General features: G+C 40.5%; 1 protein-coding gene and 1 long non-coding RNA gene across 3 annotated transcripts in view; one reads left to right on the plus strand and one right to left on the minus strand.

Annotated features, from left to right (window-relative positions):
* Positions 1-14,873, minus strand: part of LOC115083827 — a 41,661-nt gene extending 26,788 nt beyond the window's left edge. The window contains exons 1-2 of the long non-coding RNA XR_003854411.1: positions 14,181-14,873; positions 7,767-7,993 (exon numbers count right to left, since the gene is read on the minus strand). This is a non-coding gene — a long non-coding RNA (uncharacterized LOC115083827). The remainder of the gene's footprint in view (positions 1-7,766; positions 7,994-14,180) is intronic.
* SGCB (sarcoglycan beta) overlaps positions 1-15,367 on the plus strand; it is a 112,923-nt gene extending 97,556 nt beyond the window's left edge. For both annotated transcript variants that reach the window (XM_029587844.1, XM_029587838.1), the window contains exons 5-6: positions 899-1,030; positions 15,108-15,367. In XM_029587844.1, coding sequence (XP_029443704.1) covers positions 899-1,030; positions 15,108-15,311 — 336 coding nt within the window. In that variant the 3' untranslated portion in view covers positions 15,312-15,367. The remainder of the gene's footprint in view (positions 1-898; positions 1,031-15,107) is intronic.
* Positions 15,368-20,216: the final 4,849 nt, after the last annotated feature.

A 20,216-nucleotide genomic window follows, 5' to 3' on the forward strand; every position in this document is an offset into this window, starting at 1 on the left:
TTTGGAATGCAGAAATCCAAAGGAACTTTACATGATGGGGTTGAGAGTCAGATGTGCACGGACCGGGAGAGAGATGGGGTGATAGTGTCAGATGATATGAAGGTGGTGAAGCAATACGACAAGATGCTGACTAGGGCCATAAGGATGCTGGGCTGTATAGAGAGAGTCATACTCAGCAGGAAAAAAAGAAGAACAAGATACTAGTGAAGTCTCATCTGGAGTACTGTGTTCAGTTCAGTTCTGTAGGCCTTATCACAAAAAAGACAGAGAGAGGTTAGAAGTGGGCAAGAAATGAAGAAATTACTTACCTGATAATTTCGTTTTCCTTAGTGTAGACAGATGGACTCAGGACCAATGGTTATAGTGTACTCCTGATAGCAGTTGGAGACGGATCAGATTTTAATCTGACGTCGGCCCTGCAGGAAGTGCAGCTCCTCAGGAGGTAGTTTTGGTCTAATATTTCTGCATTGAGGTACCCTGCATGGAGCAGCAGTTACAGCCTACAACACCTTGCTGGACAGATTGGATGGACCTTTTTGATCTTTATCTACCATCAATTACTATGTTATCATATGCCAGATAATGGTGCTTTTATCATGATGATATTTCCAAATCATCTGGAAAAAAAATCCAGAGATTATCATATTTCTGTCAATACTTTGAGCATCTGTACAGTTAATCTGTTTCCGGACTATAATAAACAAGTGAAAAAAGTATGTTTTTCAGATGATATTTTCATATATCCATTGACTTATTTTTTAAATTATTAGTTTGCCTCGTTTCCAATTTCTGAGCAAGTTACAAAGCAGCTAAGATGTGTTCAGATGGTAAAGGAGCTATTTCTGCATTGCATGTAATTAGTCATGGTAATTCTCTTTTGTATTTTTTTGTGTTGCAGATCACCAGTAATGCTACCAGTGACCTAAATATTAAAACCGATGAGCATGCCATTGTACGGGGGAATGAAGGCGTGTTCATTATGGGTAAAACTATTGAGTTTCGAATGGGAAAAGACATGGAACTAAAGGCTGTGAGTATTTTGACAAATGTGTATTGTATTGCTATAGATATCAAGATTTTCTGCATTCAAAATAAGATAGAGACAAGTAGAAGGTATGTAAAATCATTGTATCAATAAATCTTACCCCTATAAGGCACAGCTGTTAACCAGATTAACATATGAACAGTCATGCTAGGTCAGACTATTGGTCCATCCTGTCTCTGAAAGTGGTCTGTCCAAGTTACTTGGAAGTACCTCGTAGATTCTATTGGGCAGATCCATTTACTGTGGCTCAGTCAAGGAAGAGGTGGTGATCCCCACATCAACCATTCTGACAACTATTGTGCAGATTTATTTTAAACAAATTAATGAAATAGTTTAAATATAATGAAATACAGCATTTGAGGGCAGATCAGGACTGTAAGGCCAGCCCAATAAGGAAATGTTTAATCTCCAAAGTCTAAAACAGCCTGTTATGGTGATCTGTATGAAGTTTTATAACTCGTTCTCTGTATGAAGTTGTTTCACTGTAAACCGGGGTGAAGGCACTCAGCTATACTTCGGTATATAAATAAATCTGATATTGTACAAGTTAAAATTTCAGAGGCCAGAGCAGTAGCTACCAGTGTACCGTTACACAAAGAAAATAACCTATGTGACTATAGGTGTGATGTCTGGGAAAGAAGAAAGAATAATCTTTGCGTTTTGTTCTGTTCTCTCTTGATCTCCACCGACCCAAACAATTCTATCAAATTCATAAGACCAACCCTTGTCTCTTGACTAGCTCTCTCAATTCAGGATCTATTTTTGAATTTACATATCCGTTCCATTCCCACCCCCAATGCACAATCTTGTGGTCTTGAATTCCAGAAGAAACTCTCTCAAATTAATATAGAATGCAGATTGTTCACTGTTGGGACCATACACTGCCGTAGATGTCACAGCTTAGCCAGAGGCTACCATCTAGAATTACATATCAGACTTCAGGGTCACACTGTGAACGGTGCACCTGTAGTGGGGTAAGCAACCTACTGCCAGAGGTTGAGCTAACACCACGGTCTCGGGACAGCACCAGGAAGACTCTCAGATGCTTCTGTGAGCTATGCATTCAAGAACAGGGTGAAAATAGCTAACTTGCTAGGGCTTAATCAGTCATGAGACTGGCAAGCATTCCACAGTTATGAAATAAAGCTGGGCCAAGCTTTGAACCCTGTCTTGAAGCTTAGCTAGAGCTTCATGAAAGAGAGTCTCATGTGCCAAATTCACAAGCATAAAGTTTACGTAGGCGGCAGCAACGGAATAGGGAGAAGTTCCCTTTTGTCTTCCTTGCTGTAAAGTCGAAAGTTTTTGTTTTTTGGGGTTTTTTTAATGCTCGGGGCTTTATATATATGCATAGGGTCCCAATATTGATCTGGATTGGATGTTACCACCTCCCATAGGCATAGGATTGATGGGCTGTGATATAACTTCAGCTTAGCTAGTACGTATATGCAGCCTCATAATTGGTGATGATACAAAATTTCTCCAAGGCCATGGCTTGGCTTAGTTCTGTGTCCGGAGTGTACCAGCTAATTGTGAGATGCAGACAGTTGTCTGTTGGGAAGAACAATGCCAGCTTCTTCCTACTATGTAGTTTCCAGGCATTGAAACTGCAAAGGTCATCACATGGCATGAAACTCCATTTTATGAGGCTCAGTCTTGTTCAGGCCTGCAGATTTTGGTTCAGTTGCACACATCTTTTAGGGTGACTGGCTTATTCCTACAGTTTCCCCCTTTTAAGATGGAATGCGCTAAAAAGGATGCATTAACTCTTAAACCTAACTAGCAAATATAACTATGTAAGTTGAACTAAGAGTAACACGGGTAAAAAGAACAAATGCAATGATATAAATGGTAAAAATAAATGCAAGAATGAATAGAGTAAATAAGTGTCAATATGACATCATAAGTCAAAATATAACAACTAGTGATGAGTATACTCAAAATTATGTGATAAGTCATACATGAATAATAAAAATGTGAGTAAATAACTTTAATATATAATTGTGTGAAAAATTAAATAAAAATAATTCTTGAGAGCTGAGTGGATTCTATAAGAACAAGTTCATATCCTTTAAGTCAAGATTAAGTACTTAAAGCATAAGGGGGGGTCACATGATGGCATGCTTGTGAGCAGACATGAATCAGACCAGCTCCCTCGGTGTTGTTTTTATTTTATATTATTTTAAACTCTTGCTTTGGAAATTGAAACATTGGGATCTGCGAAATGTCTAAAAAATGAATACTAACTCTTTGGGGCGAATAAACTAGCACATCGCAGCGGGCCACAGTGAAAGGAGCAGCGAGAAAAGAAACACAGGCAAAAGATACAGACACAGATGAGGAATAGCCAGCACTATCAACTTCGCAAAAAGGCATTAGAGCAGTCCAACAATTGTTTGAACAATTTTCCCAAAAGCTATTGACAGATATTAATACTAAGTTGACGGTTATAGTGGAAAAAGTAGATGCACTGGTCTCCTCAGTCCAAGAAAATGCTGCAAGAATAAATGAAATCATGGATCGCATGGAAGATATTGAGATGTCTCTCACATCAAACAGTGCAAAAGTTGATATGTTAGAGAGAAAATACTCTGTACATACCAAAAAACTTGATTACCTAGAGAATAGAGGCCCCTGTAAAAATATACGAATTGTAAGTCTCCCTGAGCCTGTGGAGGGAAAGGACCCTGTAGCGTTTTTTCAAAGTGGCTATTGGAGTCCTTAGAGATGGAAACAAGGGAAAGACCTGCTGAAGTTGAAGAGCACATCGGGCCCTGCTTCTGGAGGGAAACCTAGAGCGGTAATTATCCAGTTCTGTAATTATGGGAATAAATCTTGATTTATAGCCAAGGTAAGCCAAAAGAAAGATCTGATGTACAGTTCGCACTAATTTTACATATTTCAAGATTCTCCTAGCCAATGCAAAAACAAGTACCACAAGACAAAACCAGGCATTGCAGGCCAAGGGCCTCCCGTATGAACTGCTGTATCTTGTGAGATCGAAGGTAATGGTGGGTACTACGACGATATTGGAGACAGTTGACGCTGTGAAAAAGTTCCTACTTAATATTAACACCGAATGGTCTGGCCATCCCGTTAACGGCATTCGTTGTGAAGTTTAAGCGGGAAAAGTATGTTAGGCCGAGGGAGGGGGAAAACATGCGAAGTAAAGGATTAAGTGGAAAGACTGGGAATGAGTGCCTCCACACAAACTGAATTTTTGGGAGTTGTGCTGTTTTTTGTATTCTTTTCACTGCCTCCACTGGAAAAGGCAAGTAAAAAAAAATAGATACAGTTAAATGGCGGCAGGTAAAGATGGCAATGGCATGCAGAACGGGTGCAGAGGCCAATTCAGCTGGGTGCTGCGAAAGACTATTTCACCGAATCAAAACAGATATATACAGCATGACTCGAAATTTATTTTAAAAATGTTTTTATATATCGCTCTCTCCAAGGTTCATGGCGATTTACAATATTACATTCACAAGAACAACAATTTAAAAAAAAGCATTAGAAAAAAATAAAATAGAAATTAAAAGATACGAATCCAACATGAGTCTAATTCTGCAATCTATACAATTAAATGAGGCCGAGAGGTTCATTCTTTTGGTGCAAGGAGAGCGCTCAAGAAGATTAATTTATAACCAAACAAGACTTTGTTGTAGGCTACAACGACCAGGAAGGAAAAAACAAGTCTCTTCTGGACTTTGGCGCTCTATACAACTTAAGAGATGTCATAATCCAAGCTTAAATAGAGAAACGCAGAAACATTTAAATCCTTACTGAATTATTTCAACATTTTTTTAACTGTAGGCAACCTTCAGGACATATTGCTATGAAACACTTAACCCCCCTAATAAACACCTTATTGTTACCGAATACTACTGGCACCACCTATGTAATGTACGACCAATATATTTTTTTACCTGGTGCCCTATTGTAAACCGTTATGATGATGAATAACTTAATGACGGTATATAAAAACTCTTAAATAAATAAATTAATTTGATACCTGTCAATCGACTCTGCAATGCTGTGCCTTCAGAAATGTACCCATGGCGGATATTGTTGTTTTTCTCTCTTTTTTTTTTTTTTTTTTTTTTTGCATTATTTTTTCACTTGAGTGCTCTGTGAAGGGCAGTGACTTCCGAACACAAATTTACGCTCCGGTGGTGAACATAGTCTGATTCTCTTAATAGAAACTGTTTTATCTTTTTTTCTTATTGGCGTTTTATATAGCCATAAGAGAAGCAGGACAAGCAGAGGAATATTATCAGAGCTTAAGAGGGAAGGGGTATTACTGAGATATAGCGTGAAAGGGGGACTTGGGAGAAATTAAGGTGGGGGGGAAACAAAGATGCATCCGGATCAAAGAGGGATGAGTAAGGGTATGGTTGGGGAAAGGGGGTTTGGTGGGCAAGTTGTTGAAGGGGGTAAGAAAAATGTAAAGCAAAGCATGAGATATAAAGGTTTACAAAATGTTGTAGAGTCAACTATATTATACTTTAAGATGAAATTGATGTGTACAAGATATGGTCTAATTACTTACACTTCTTTATTTTATGTGTCAGCTCTCTAGTAGGTAAGGATGAATGACTTAAAGATAATATCCCTTAATTTCAGAGGAATCTCCTCACCAGTAAAAAGATCAATAATACTGCAATTTATTAAGAATCAGAAAGCCTCTATAGTGTTTTTGCAGGAAACGCACCTTGTAGCCAAAGAGCATGAGAAAAGGTCCTGGGTAAGACAGTTTATGCAGCATCATACTCCTTCTTTAGCAGAGAAGTACATATTTTGATTGATAATGCTCTCCCACTACAGGTGCACCGTTCACTGTGTGACCCTGAAGATTGATACATAATTCTAGATGGTGGCCTCTTTGGCTAAGCTGTGACGTCAATGGCAGTGTATGGTCCCAACAGTGAGCAATCTGCATTCTATATTAATTTGAGGGAGTTTCTTCTGGAATTCAACACCACAAGATTATGCATTGGGGGTGGGAATGGAACTGATATGTAAATTCACAAATAGATCCAGAATTGAGAGAGCTAGTCAAGAGATGATCTTTATCCTGTTGGACTTTATACCTTCCTGGACATAACGTGCCATATCCCCACCAAGTTGATCCTCCCTATCATTGCAATATAATTTGTACCCTGATATAGCACTGTCCCATTGATTATCCTCCTTCCACCAGGTCTCTGTGATGCCAGTTATGTCAATCTCATCATTTACTGCTATACACTCTAACTCTCCCATCTTACTTCTTAGACTTTTGGCATTGGCATACAGACATTTCAAAGTGTGTTTTTTGTTTGTATTAACAACCTGCTTTTCAGTTCTTAGGGATAATAGCTCGGCACATGGACATGCTTTTATTGGAACCTCTCTGTTGGGATGCCCTAACTCTCCTGTTTCATTAGTATCCTTCAAGGATACATTTCTCCGAACCAAGCACTGCTGAGTGACTGTCTGCTTTCCCCCTTGTTCTAATTTAAAAGCTGCTCTAGCTCCTTTTTAAAAGTTAGTGCCAGCAGTTTGGTTCCACTCTAGTTAAGGTGGAGCCCATCCTTTTGGAAAAGTTTCCCCAGTTCCTTACAAAACTGAATCCCTCTTCCCTACACCATCGTCTCATCCACACCTTGAAACTCTGGAGCTCTGCCTGCCTCTGGGGATCTGCACGTGGAACAGGAAACATTTCGGAGAATGCCACCCTGGAGGTTCTGGATTTCAGCTTTCTACCTAAAATCCTAAATTTGGCTTCCAGAACCTCTCTCCCACATTTTCCTATGTCGTTGGTGCCCACATGTACCACGACAGCCGTCTCCTTCCCAGCACTGTGTATAATCCTAACTAGGTAACGTGTGAGGTCTGCCACCTTCACACAGCCAGGAAAGTTACCAGACGGTCCTCACGTCCATTTCTAATAATTGAATCACCAACTATGATGGTCTACCTAACCCTTCCCTCCTGGGCAGTAGCCCTGGGTGACTTGTCCTCAGTGCAAGAGGACAATACATCACCTGGAGAGCAGATCCTTGCTACAGGATCACTTCCTGTTACACCAGGGTGATGTTCTCCTACTGGGAGACCTTTCTGATCCAAGGCAGCACTGGGGCTGCCAGACTGGATTTGGGACTTGGCTACTATCTCCCTGAAGGTCTCATCAATGTACCTCTCTGTCTGCCTCAGCTCCTCCAAGTCTGCTACTCTAGCCTCCAGAGATCGGACTAATTCCCTGAGAGTCAGGAGCTCTTTGAACCAAGTGCACACATACAATCTCTCAGCGGCAGGTAAAAAATCATACATGTGACACTCAATGCAAAAGTCTGGAAAGTCTTCTTGCTGCTGGACTGCTGCCTTCATAATTTTATTGAGTTCCTAGTTAAGTTTAGGATACTAAGGGAGTTGGAATTAGAGTACTTTAAATTTACAGGTGTATTTACTAATAAATCTGCTAGTGTCCTACAACGGGATGATTAAGCTTTCAATAAGGGCTGGTACAATAGTATGATTTAGATAAGAGCCTGATTGATTTCTAATGAGAAAGTGTTTCTTGCCTAAAAATCAAGGGTTGAAAGGGTAGGAAAGACAGACACTAGAATTAACTATCTCTGGCTTGCTTAATACCTCACACACACACAAACTTTAAGAAGATATCCAACTATTTCACCTTTCTCCAAACTTTAAAAGTCCAAAGATTTCCCAAAGCTATACTTACCAATTCTCTTTAACCACCGTTAAATTGATCTTCACTCAAATAATTGAAGGTTTGAGACTTGCTTGCTGTTCCAGTCCTCTTCTACTGCAAAGGGTGCGGGGCCTCTGGAAACTGGGGCTGTGGAATTTAATCCCTGGAACGCTTGCGGTGACCTCTGGACTTCTCTCCCAGGGGATGCAGGGAGTAATATGCAAATGAGCCTTCTGGTCCTCTTCCACGGCATCAGGCTGTTTTAGATAATGGAGACAAAACATTTCCTTATTGGGTGGGAAGACCTTTTGAGGAAAAACTCTGAGAGGCTATACAAGACTATGATACACCTAATCTATCTACAGCGTACAGTCCCACATTGAGATGGGAGGCCCTTAAGGAGGTAGTGAGAGGAGTGATAATCTCTCATGATAGTTACCTTAATTGCCAGAGGAAAAAAAAAGAACAAAAAGAGTTAGAATCCCAAATATTGTCTTTGCAACAGATGCATAAGTTAAAGCAGTGTTTCCCAACCCTCTCCTGGAGGCACACCTAACCAGTCAGGTTTTCAGAATATCCATAATGAATATGCATGAGAGAGATTTGCATACATTGGAGACCCAGGGTATGCAAATCAATCTCATGCATATTTATTGCGGCAATCCTGAAAACCTGACCTGCTAGGTGTGCCTCCAGGAGAGGGTTGGGAAACACTGAGTTAAAGGGTCTAAAAGAATACACTTAACTGACTTTGACCAGGGATAAATTAAAACAGTTGCAAGTCTCAAATATGGAGAAGGCATTCTGCTTTTCTAGACAAAGATATTATGAACGGGGGAAGAGCAGCCCTTTTGCTTATAAAAATGGTTAAGACCAGCTAGAGTACTGGAGATGGCCAGGGGAACCTTAATCATTTGCTCCTAGAAATAAACTGTTTGCAGCTCATTTTTCTACTTTCTACAAGTCCAATCTGTATTGGCAAAAGGGGAAATTGGTTTTTTGGAAGCCCCGGGATTGCCCCCTCTCTCCCCAGAGGATGCTGCAGTAATAACAAAACCTATCACACCAGACGAGGTAAAGTGAGCAATGAAAGCGCTGACTGGAGGCAAACCTTCAGGGTCTTATGGATTCCCAATTGAATTTTATAAGGCATTTGCAGATTTAGTAGTCCCTCATTTAAGTGAATTATTCAATTATTTGTGAACACCTGGGGTGAATGTGGGAAATCCTGACTGGAGGCCTTTATTGTTTTCAGTATATAAAGAATCTAAAAGGAATCTAAAAGGAATCTAAAAGGATTCTAAAAGGAATCTAAAAGGATTCTAAAAGGAATCTAAAATTCTAAAAGGAATCTAAAAGGAATCTAAAAGGAATCTAAAAGGAGCAATCACCAAGGCAACTAATCTATATGTTAGAAAAGTAAAGAAAAGCAAAAGAAAAATGAAACCTATCTGGTTCTCAAAGGAGGTGGCTGACAAAATAAAGGCTAAAAGAACAGCATTCAAGAAATATAAAAGATCCCAAAAGGAGGAACACAAAGAAGAATATCTGGTAGAACTGAGGGAGACGAAGAAATTAATCAAGATGGCAAAAAGTCAAGCGGAAGAGAGGATTGCCAAAGAGGTAAAGAGTGGTAACAAAACATTTTTCAGATATATCAGTGAAAAGAGAAAAGTTCAAAATGGTATAGTGAAATTGAAAGGTGGAAAGGATCAATGCGTGGAGAGAGACGAAGAAATGGCAGAAATATTAAATGAATACTTCAGTTCTGTGTTCACTAAAGAGGACCCTGGAGAAGGACCGACACTAGTTAACAAGAAACTGGAGGGGAATGGAGTAGATGTAACTCCATTTACAGTAGAAAATGTATGGGAAGAGCTGGTGAAACTGAAAGTGGACAAAGCCATGGGGCCTGATGAAGTTCATCCCAGAATACTGAGGGAGCTCAGAGATGTGCTGGCAGGTCCGCTGTGTGACCTATTCAATAGATCCCTAGAAACGGGAGTGGTGCCGAATGATTGGAGGAGAGCGGTGGTGGTCCCGCTTCACAAGAGTGGGAACAGAGAAGAGGCTGGTAACTACAGACCGGTTAGCCTCACTTCGGTGGTGGGGAAAAGTAATGGAGTCACTGTTGAAAGAGAGAATAGTGAACTATCTACAGTCGGGAGAATTGCTGGACCAGAGGCAGCATGGATTCACCATTGGAAGATCCTGTCAGACAAATCTGATTGACTTTTTTGACTGGGTAACCAAGGAATTGGATCGAGGAAGAGCACTCGATGTCATCTACTTGGATTTCAGCAAAGCTTTTGACACTGTCCCGCACAGGAGACTGGTGAATAAAATGAGAAGCTTAGGAGTGAGTGCCGAGGTGGTGGCCTGGATTGCAAACTGGTTGACGGACAGAAGACAATGTGTGATGGTAAATGGAACTCTCTCTGAAGAGAGAGCGGTTTTAAGCGGTGTACCGCAGGGATCGGTGTTGGGACCGGTCCTTTTCAATATCTTTGTGAGCGACATTGCGGAAGGGATAGAAGGTAAGATATGTCTTTTTGTGGATGACACTAAGATCTGCAACAGAGTGGACACGCCGGAAGGAGTGGAGAGAATGAGACGGGATTTAAGGAAGATGGAAGAGTGGTCGAAGACATGGCAGCTGACATTCAATGCCAAGAAGTGCAAAGTCATGCATATGGGGAGTGGAAATCCGAATGAACTGTATTCGATGGGGGGAGAAAGGCTGATGTGCACGGAGCAGGAGAGAGACCTTGGGGTGATGGTGTCTAATGATCTGAAGTCGGCGAAACAATGTGACAAGGCGATAGCTAAAGCCAGAAGAATGCTGGGCTGCATAGAGAGAGGAATATCGAGTAAGAAAAGGGAAGTGATTATCCCCTTGTACAGGTCCTTGGTGAGACCTCACCTGGAGTATTGTGTTCAGTTCTGGAGACCGTATCTCCGAAGAGACAGAGACAAGATGGAGGCGGTCCAGAGAAGGGTGACCAAAAAGGTGGAAGGTCTTCATCAAATGACTTATGAGGAGAGATTGAAGAATCTAAATATGTACACCCTGGAGGAAAGGAGGAGCAGAGGTGATATGATACAGACTTATGATATGATATGATACAGACTTATGAGGAGAGATTGAAGAATCTAAATATGTACACCCTGGAGGAAAGGAGGAGCAGAGGTGATATGATACAGACTTATGATATGATATGATACAGACTTATGAGGAGAGATTGAAGAATCTAAATATGTACACCCTGGAGGAAAGGAGGAGCAGAGGTGATATGATACAGACTTTCAGATACTTGAAAGGTTTTAATGATCCAATGACAACGACAAACCTTTTCCATAGGAAAAAATGACAACGACAAACCTTTTCCATAGGAAAAAAATCAGCAGAACCAGGGGTCACGATTTGAAGCTCCAGGGAGGAAGATTCAGAACCAATGTCAGGAAGTATTTCTTCACGGAGAGGGTGGTGGATGCCTGGAATGCCCTTCCGAAGGAAGTGGTGAAGACCAGAACTGTGAAGGACTTCAAAGGGGCGTGGGATAAACACTGTGGATCCATAAAATCAAGAGGCCGTCAATAAAGAGTGGGTGGCTCGCCAGAATGACGGCTACTGCCTGGAGATAATACCCTTATTCAATAAACATACACATGGTTACTGTGACTCCAACATCACTCTAAGCTACAACAGCAAGAGGAAATGTGGAAAAAAGGATTCGCACTCACAAAGTGGGGAGTAGCTGGCTTGTTACGGCGGTTACTACCCCAAACCAAATAAGCCTGATACTTCACTTTCAATACATATCCAGCATAGCTCTCTGCTTCAACGGCAGGGGAGAAGAAAAACTGATACTTCACGCATAGCTCTCTGCTTCAACGGCAGGGGAGAAGAAAAACTGATACTTCACGCATATCCAGCCTAGCTCTCTGCTTCAACGGCAGGGGAGAAGAAAAAAGGATTCGCACTCACAAAGCGGGGAGTAGCTGGCTTGTTACGGCGGTTACTACCCCAAACCAAATAAGCCTGATACTTCACTTTCAATGCATATCCTGCTTCAACCGCAGGGGAGAAGAAAAACTGATACTTCACGCATATCCAGCATAGCTCTCTACTTCAACGGCAGGGGAGAAGAAAAACTGATACTACACGCATATCCAGCATAGCTCCCTGCTTCAACGGCAGGGGAGAAGAAAAACAACCAATAAGGGCTGAATAACACAGTCTGGGTAAAACAAATAAACATGGGTGTAGCTTGCTTATTGCGGCGGTTACTACCCCTACTACCCCTAACTAATCAAGCTTGATATTTTACTTGGTTGCAGCTCCATCACTGCTCTCTACATTAATGGTGGGGGTGGAAGGGAAATAGAACCAAAGAGCTAAGAGAAACAGATAAGTATGAGAAAAAAATGTGAAGCTTGCTGGGCAGACTGGATGGGCCGTTTGGTCTTCTTCTGCCGTCATTTCTATGTTTCTATGTTTCTATAATCTAAGGACCCATTAAAATGCTCATCACGTAAGGCAATTTCATTGATAAATGTAGATGTAAAGTTACTGGCAAAGATCGTTCAGCTCAGACTGGAGGAGATCATGCCGATTATTTATCCAGACCAAACTAGTTTCATAAAGGAACGTACTTCAACTAATCATACGAGGCACTTGTTTAATGTTTTCCATCTGGCCTCCAAAAAGAAGATAGTGGGTGCCATTATATGCAGACAAAGCATTCGATCACATCTCATGACCTTTTATGTTCACTATCTTAAAGCACCTTAGCTTCCCGGAAGCTTTCACCTCTTGGCTCCAGGTGTTATATAATGACCAATAGCAAGGGTGAATTTTGGTGGGGTAATGACTACCCCCTTTAGTATAGGCAGGGGTGGCCCATGTCCCCATTATTATTTGATCTGGTAATAGAACCAGTTCAATGTGCCTAGAATAAGGAATTCACCTGGGAGGGGGTAGTCCTAAATATCTTTATATGTGCTCCTTTTATTTAACAAATGTAGTGGGGTCCATCATGAGAGCTTTTAGATCTCTATGGATCTGTCTGGTTACATAATAAACTACTCCAAGTCTGAACTTATGTTGGTGGGAGGTGGAGGAGGGAATTCTAGAGGGGTGGCTCTATTTCAAAGAGTCCAAAATGGATTTAAATATTTGGGTCTTTGGGTTCTAGGGATTTTAAAAAAATATATAGGATAACTATGCCCTATTATTTACAAAAATAAAAACTGACCTGAAAAGTTGGAACCATCTTGATGGATAGAATTCATTTGATAAAAATGGCCATGCTTCCTCGATTAGTCTATCCTTTTATGCATTTGCCATGTATTATACCAGTCACAGTTTTTAGACATCTTAGGGGTGCATTAACTAGCTTTCTTTGGAGGGGAAGATTCCCAAGACTGAAATATGTAGCAATGGTAAAGCACAGTGATGCAGGAATATTAGGACACCCAGAATTCCAATGGTACTACTGGGCAAGCCGTTTAGCATGTCTACATACTTGGATAGGCACTGATCCCCCTCAGTCTTGGTTAGAGATGGAGCGGGAAGCTCCAAGAGGCTGTAGTTTAGCATCTTTGTTACATATGCCCTTCTCTTCCAATATTCTATGACCCATTCTTACAGATCACTTAATTGTGGTACACATGTTAAGGGTGTGAAGAAGCCTTATTCCACCATTAGATACTGCTAAATCATATATGACCTCATTAGTGAATAACCCACAGATGGCCCAGTGTGTGTTCTCTCTGGATATGGAAAAATGGCTGGAGGCTGGTTTAAGATATTTAGATCAGCTTGAAGAAGATGTTCAGTTGAAATCTTTCACTAATTTGGTGAAGGAGTTTTAAATTCCTCCATCAACTAGATATTTATATCTGCAGTTGAGGAACGATCTCATGAAAATATTGCCTGTAGAATCAAATTTGGAGGAAGGTGAGGCATTGGAGGGGGTATTATACTGCAAAAGGGGGAGCATGGCCCTTGATTTTGGTACTTTATATATTTATTAGGGCTGAGTTGTGTGAAAAAGACATCTCATAATTTGATACAGAAATGGAATTTGGTTTTGAACAAAGATTGAGATGCTACGAATTGGAAATCCATGTGGAGATGAAGTATTATGATGCTGTAAAGGGCAAGAACTGTTCTATAAACTATTTCACCGTATGTACCATATCCCCCATTCCAACTTTAGTGTGGCAGTCTTTAAAGTCTAACAAATAACCTAACTCTTCACTAAAGTTGATAGCTTGTTCTGAAACACATTCAGGATTTCTTATCTGGAGGGAATAGAATCTGGTTCCAGCTGGTAAAGGAATTCTCTGTGCTCAGTATGTACCTTGATAATTAGGAACCTGGGTGTCCTCTGAAATCCCTTTCCTGAATGGCACATATTTATTCTGCTGAAAACTTACTTTTTCCTTATAGGCATCTATGGGAAAAAGTGCTCCAGCATACTATGGGGGCAGACTGTTCCACATGGCAAAGTTCTTCTTGGGCTGGTGCATCCATTTAATGTCAGAGACCTTTCTAAAGTGTTATTGTCAGCACCTCTTCCTTTTTCTTAAAAAAAAAAAGAAAAGAAAAAACATTTTCCCAGTCATTTCATTCTGATGTTGCAGCTCTGTTTCAAGACCTATGTTGAGAGGTTTGTGGTCATACCATACTCTGTAATCTACATTTATTTGTCAGCCTGTCAAGCATTTGCACTGAATATCATGTTTGGCATGGCTCTGCTAAGCTACTGGCATGCACTAAAAAGAAATGTCTGCTTAAGGAAGGCCTAAGCTAGAGTTAAACTAGGTCTGCCAGTTGAAGCAGAGTCATTGCTATTGTATAAGCTTATGTGAAACCATTTAAAGTGCATTTTGCCTAGCTTTAGCCAGAGGTATTAATCTTTGACTTGCTTTCAATAATGCTAAACTTTCTCTAATACATTAAATTTAGTATGTGAGAGCAAAATTGTACCAGTAGTTACATATGTATGATAGTATATTTTAAATGCTGTTCTGCTTTCTTTGGCCCACAAAACAAACATGGAACCTGAAGTATATAATTTTAGTGCATATCTAACTTGCACTGGTTAAAAAAAAAAACTATTATAGTTACTAGCCATTAAAAAACATACAGTAGCTATAAAAGAAATTTTGACAGACCAGTTATAAGGAATTGTTCAGATTGTTTCCTAACGTTTCTTTGTACAGACCTAGCTAAACCACATTATTGTACTTAACCATAAGTACTAAGATACACAATTTTATTAGTACAGCCTGTTTTTTGTTATAAATATAGAATGATACTCCAGTCTGAATGGTGATTAAATGGGATTGTTTTCTCACTAGGAACACACCATTGTCCTTAATGGAACAGTGATGGTCAGCACATCCCGACTGCCAAGTTCTTCGACGGGGGAGTTTTTGTACGTCGATGACTGGGTGCGCTATAAGCTGTGTATGTGTGCTGATGGAACATTATTCAGAGTTCAAGTGAAAAACCGTAATATGGGTTGCCAAACATCGGAAAACCCATGTGGTGCCATGTATTAAGTGCTTCCCTTGTAGGGAAGTAAGTGGGAAAACAAATTCATCTATTTTACAGTTATGTCTAACGATGCATGCCTGCAAGATTTTACAGCATTTTGTAATAATATATATTCTTTATTTCAAATACTGGAAGTCCTCAGTCTTAAGACATAAGACAGGGTTTTCAGGAACTAATAAAGTCAAAACATAAGTCGAAACCAAATGTCCCATAAGAACAGTGTTCAAAATGGGGGGTTTGGTTCCAGCACCAGGGCCCAATGTGGTTTGTTTGTTTTTTTTTACCAAAATACTGTAAAAAGCATAGACACATTTTAAAGCATTACTTTTTTGTGTCTGAAAACTGCCATGTCAGGCCTGCAGCATATTGCCCTGACACTATTTCCAGGAGAAGTCCTTGTCCTCTTCCTGCTGACACCATCTCGTCAGGCTGATGTTGGAAAGTCAGAACACTTGTTATAAGCTAGATAATGGACATCAATTTAGAAATGCAACTGAATCATTGTAACTCGAAACACCTGAAGTCAAAGACATCCTGTACAGTTTTATCATATGTGTCATGGTACAGCAAAATTAGATAGTCATGGTTTACTGTAATAATTAAGAAGTAATGTAGTTTGTAACTGATCACTAAAATCCACAGGTAGGAAATGGTATAAATGTAGTGTGAAAAAAAAAATGTCATTGGGTATATTAAGCAAGTGCTCTTAAGTCATAATTGGCTCTAGCTTATTGTTTCTCAACCAGTGTTCCTTCACACCTAATTAGGTATGCCATTGACGTTACCCACTGCTTGATGCGCAGATCCAGGCCACCACCTGGGCTCTTTCTTAGCACTTCACAGCAACAAGGGTCACCAGTATTGACTCTTAAAAGGGTAGGAGCACAGAAAACATGTATAATCGTGCAGGCCAGCACTGCCTCTTTTCTACAGCATGAGCCCTGGACTATGGTGCTTAACAGGCAGCATACAAGGCGCAGATAGCTGGAACCTACTTTGTACAGCACACACTTTACACAGCATCTCCTCATCTTCCCAAGCCTGAACCTCTGTCCTATCCCCAGGCTGAGTGGGAGAGCAAGACCATGCAGTGAGCAGTAGATTTGACATAGATCACCATCTCAGCAGTAGATTTGACATAGATCACCATCTCAGCCCTGGGTTTCAAACAACTAGTTACCAAACCCACACACAAAGCAGGCCACACGCTGGATCTTATCTTTATTAACCCAGGCATCAAACATTCTTCACGCCTCAAAAGCAAGAAGGTCCCTTGGTCTGATCACTCACTTATCTCAACCGCATTCTCATTGAACAAACCCTCCACCTCCAAAGGGCCCTCACCATCTTTCCCATACAGAAGATCCTGCTCTACAGAAGACCTCAGCTCCCACCTAGCCTCTCAACTTCCATCCATTGATCTCTCAAACCCGAACACAGCTCTCCGCTCTTGGAAAGCCATCACAGATTCCATAGCCGACAAGCTATGTCCGCTAGCAACCAAAAAATCACTCCCAAACGCCTCCAAAAGACAACCATGGTTCACGGAAGAACTAAGAAAGCTAAAACAAAATCTAAGACAGAAAGAGAGCGACTGGCGCAAATCCCCAAGCACCAATACACGATCCATCTACAAAGCCACCCTCCATCAATACAAGTCAACTACCTCTAAATCCAAAAGGGACTACTATGCATCCAAGATTCACCACTTAATCTTCGACGCAAAAGCCCTCTTCGCCTATGTCTCCAATCTCACCCAAATCATCCCACAGGAGATTCCCAACGACCTAGCACAACCCAAAGCTGAAGAACTTGCTCTTCATTTTCACAACAAAGTCAACAGCCTTCTAACTCATCTGCCTTCTAATCCCACCGACCCTGCTCTTTACCAGTCTCTTCAACAATCATCCCTCAACAACAATGGTCTGGAAACACTTGAACCCATCTCTATCTTAGAGATACAAACTCTTATAAGAAGAATGAAACCTTCCTCCCATCCTTTGGATACTATCCCCACCAAACTGCTCCTGGCCATCCCTGACTCCATCGCTAAAACCTTGTCGGACATCATAAACTGCTCACTCTCCCAAGGACTATATCCTGACGACCTCAAATTGGCCTCCATCAAACCTCTACTCAAGAAACCCAACTTGGATCCTAAAGACCCCAACAACTTCCGTCCTATCGCCAATCTCCCATTCATAGCCAAGATTCTAGAAAAAGTTGTCAATACTCAACTCTCCGAATACATAGAAGAAAACAAAATCCTATTCCAATCTCAATACGGATTTCGCAAGTCACTGAACACAGAATCCCTCCTCATCTCCATGTCTGACTTCATATTAATGGGCCTTGACAAAGGCCAATCCTTCCTCTTAATTCTACTGGACCTATCAGCCGCCTTTGATACGGTCAATCATTCCATTCTCACTTCCATTCTGGCTTCTATAGGTATCTCAGGCACAGCTCTCTCATGGTTTAAATCTTTTCTCTCCAACAGAGGCTTCAAGGTTAAGATACAGAACAAAGAATCTTCACGAATGGACGCATCCATAGGTGTCCCCCAGGGCTCCTCACTGTCACCTACACTCTTTAACATTTATCTTTTACCTATCTGCCAACTCCTCTCCAACCTTAACCTCAAACATTTCCTCTACGCCGACGACATCCAGATCGTGATACCCATTAAAGAATCTTACACAAAAACATTGGTTCACTGGGAAAACTGTCTCTTCGAAATTAAACATCTCCTGGCTAACCTAAACCTAGTTTTAAACTCCTCTAAAACAGAACTGCTTCTCATCTCCCCAGATAATAATGCCATCTCTAATCCTCCAACTATCCCAACTACTACACAGGTGAGAGATCTAGGAGTATTAATTGATAACCGGATGAACCTTAAAGCTTACATCAACAGAACCACCAAGGACTGTTTCCACAAACTCCAAGTTCTGAAAAGAATTAGACCACTCTTCCACACTCAGGACTTCAGAACCATTCTACAAGCTATCATTTTTTCTAAGATCGATTACTGTAACTCTATCCTTCTGGGCCTACCTTCCTCCTATACTAGACCCCTCCAGATGTTACAAAACGCTGCGGCAAGATTACTGACAAACTCCAGGAGGAGGGACCATATATCTCCAATCCTAAAAGAACTCCACTGGTTGCCTGTTCACTTTAGAATCCTCTACAAATCTCTTTCCATAATATACAAAACCATCCATCAACACACCCCACTCGACTTACAAGTCCCATTCCAAATTTATAACTCCTCCAGACCAACAAGAGACACACTCAGAGGATCTCTTCAAGTGCCCCCAGCCAAAACTACCAAACACATTACCTTGAGAGATCGGGCCTTTTCAACAGCCGGCCCCCTTCTATGGAACTCCATCCCACCGGACCTTAGACAGGAGCCCAGCCTCCCAACCTTCAGGAAGAGACTTAAGACCTGGCTGTTTAAAAAAGCTTTCCCGGACACTGATTAATTCTATTCAGCCAGATTCTACCACTTCCACATGTAAAAATGTTATTACTAATGTAAATACCTATACCTAATGTTATTCTCTTTCTTTTCTTCTCTCCTCCCAGTTCTATTACCTTGTTATTTGTAACTGCTTCCTTCTACACAAATAGGTTATTGAATTGTTTACTGTACACCCCTGTTATATGTAAACCGGCATGATGTGTTTGCAACATGAATGCCGGTATATAAAAATTTTAAATAAATAAATAAAATAAATAGATGTTGGGATTAGTGACAGTGAAATGCACCAACTAAGGTCAATAACTTACCCCTAGATGCACTAAACCGTGTTGTTTTTTCACGGGAGGGGTATCTCTTACTCCATGGCCTAGGGTTTGTTACATACTATAGCCAGAATATAACCTTAAAATGATGATAGTTTTCTGGCTCTGGAACACGAGTGGAAGAACTTGTACAAATGCTATTTTATAAGCATCACACGTGTCTATTTTTGGTTTTGCGCACTCATTTACATGCATCAAAAAGAAGCAGTCTAAAGAGGTTGTGGAGCATGGCCAAGTTACCTGCATAAGTTGCATTTTCTAAGAGACTTATGTAAGTATATGTAACTTGTGCAATTTTACACCTTCTAATTATCTAGCACAATCGATATCACATGGGTCTTTTGTCTGGGTAAACTGGGGCGAATTGAGATTAAAGAACTTAGGAGGGTCTTGATGACCTAAATAAGGTCTGGGCAAACTAGTGGCGGATTCAAAAAACTGGACATTTCAATTGTGTGCACAAATTTTAAAGTATACCAACTTGCATCCATAAATCAGTGTTTTGAACAAGCAAGTCCTATTTCTTTTTGCACGTAAAATAGATGTGGGTATGTTTATAAAATAGATAGGAAATGTACACACATTCAGTGTATTGAAATACGCTCTTTCAGTACATTGCAGGCATTTGCTCATAAGCATAGACATGCATATGCTAGGAGGTAGACATACACATATCTTATAATTTGTGCCTATGTGATGGGTGCAGGTTATAAAATATTCTAGTAGATCTCCATGCTGCCATATACCCACGTATGTGGGGCTGCACAGAGTTTGAAAGTTATCCTCTGTGAACTCAGTCAAAGCAAACTGGCAATGATTCAAGGCACATGGGAAAAAAGCTTCCTCCCACTCTCATTTGAAATAGCAGAGATTGATGTTTAAGTTACATAAAATATAAGCTTTTTGTGGTTAATTTAATGCATTCTATGTACTTTTATTGTATAATATGGAATGTTGCGGTCATAAATCTTAATGTGTGCCCTACTGTATTATGTGGGGATTATTTATTCTTAACATTGTAACTTAATGTTTTATTTATTAATCTGGCAAAGGATTAAAAGAAAAATGAAAATCCAGAGAGCTACAAATGAGAAGAA

The sequence above is a fragment of the Rhinatrema bivittatum genome, chromosome 1 (genome assembly GCF_901001135.1).
Source record: "Rhinatrema bivittatum chromosome 1, aRhiBiv1.1, whole genome shotgun sequence".
In the NCBI taxonomy this organism is placed as follows: domain Eukaryota; kingdom Metazoa; phylum Chordata; class Amphibia; order Gymnophiona; family Rhinatrematidae; genus Rhinatrema; species Rhinatrema bivittatum.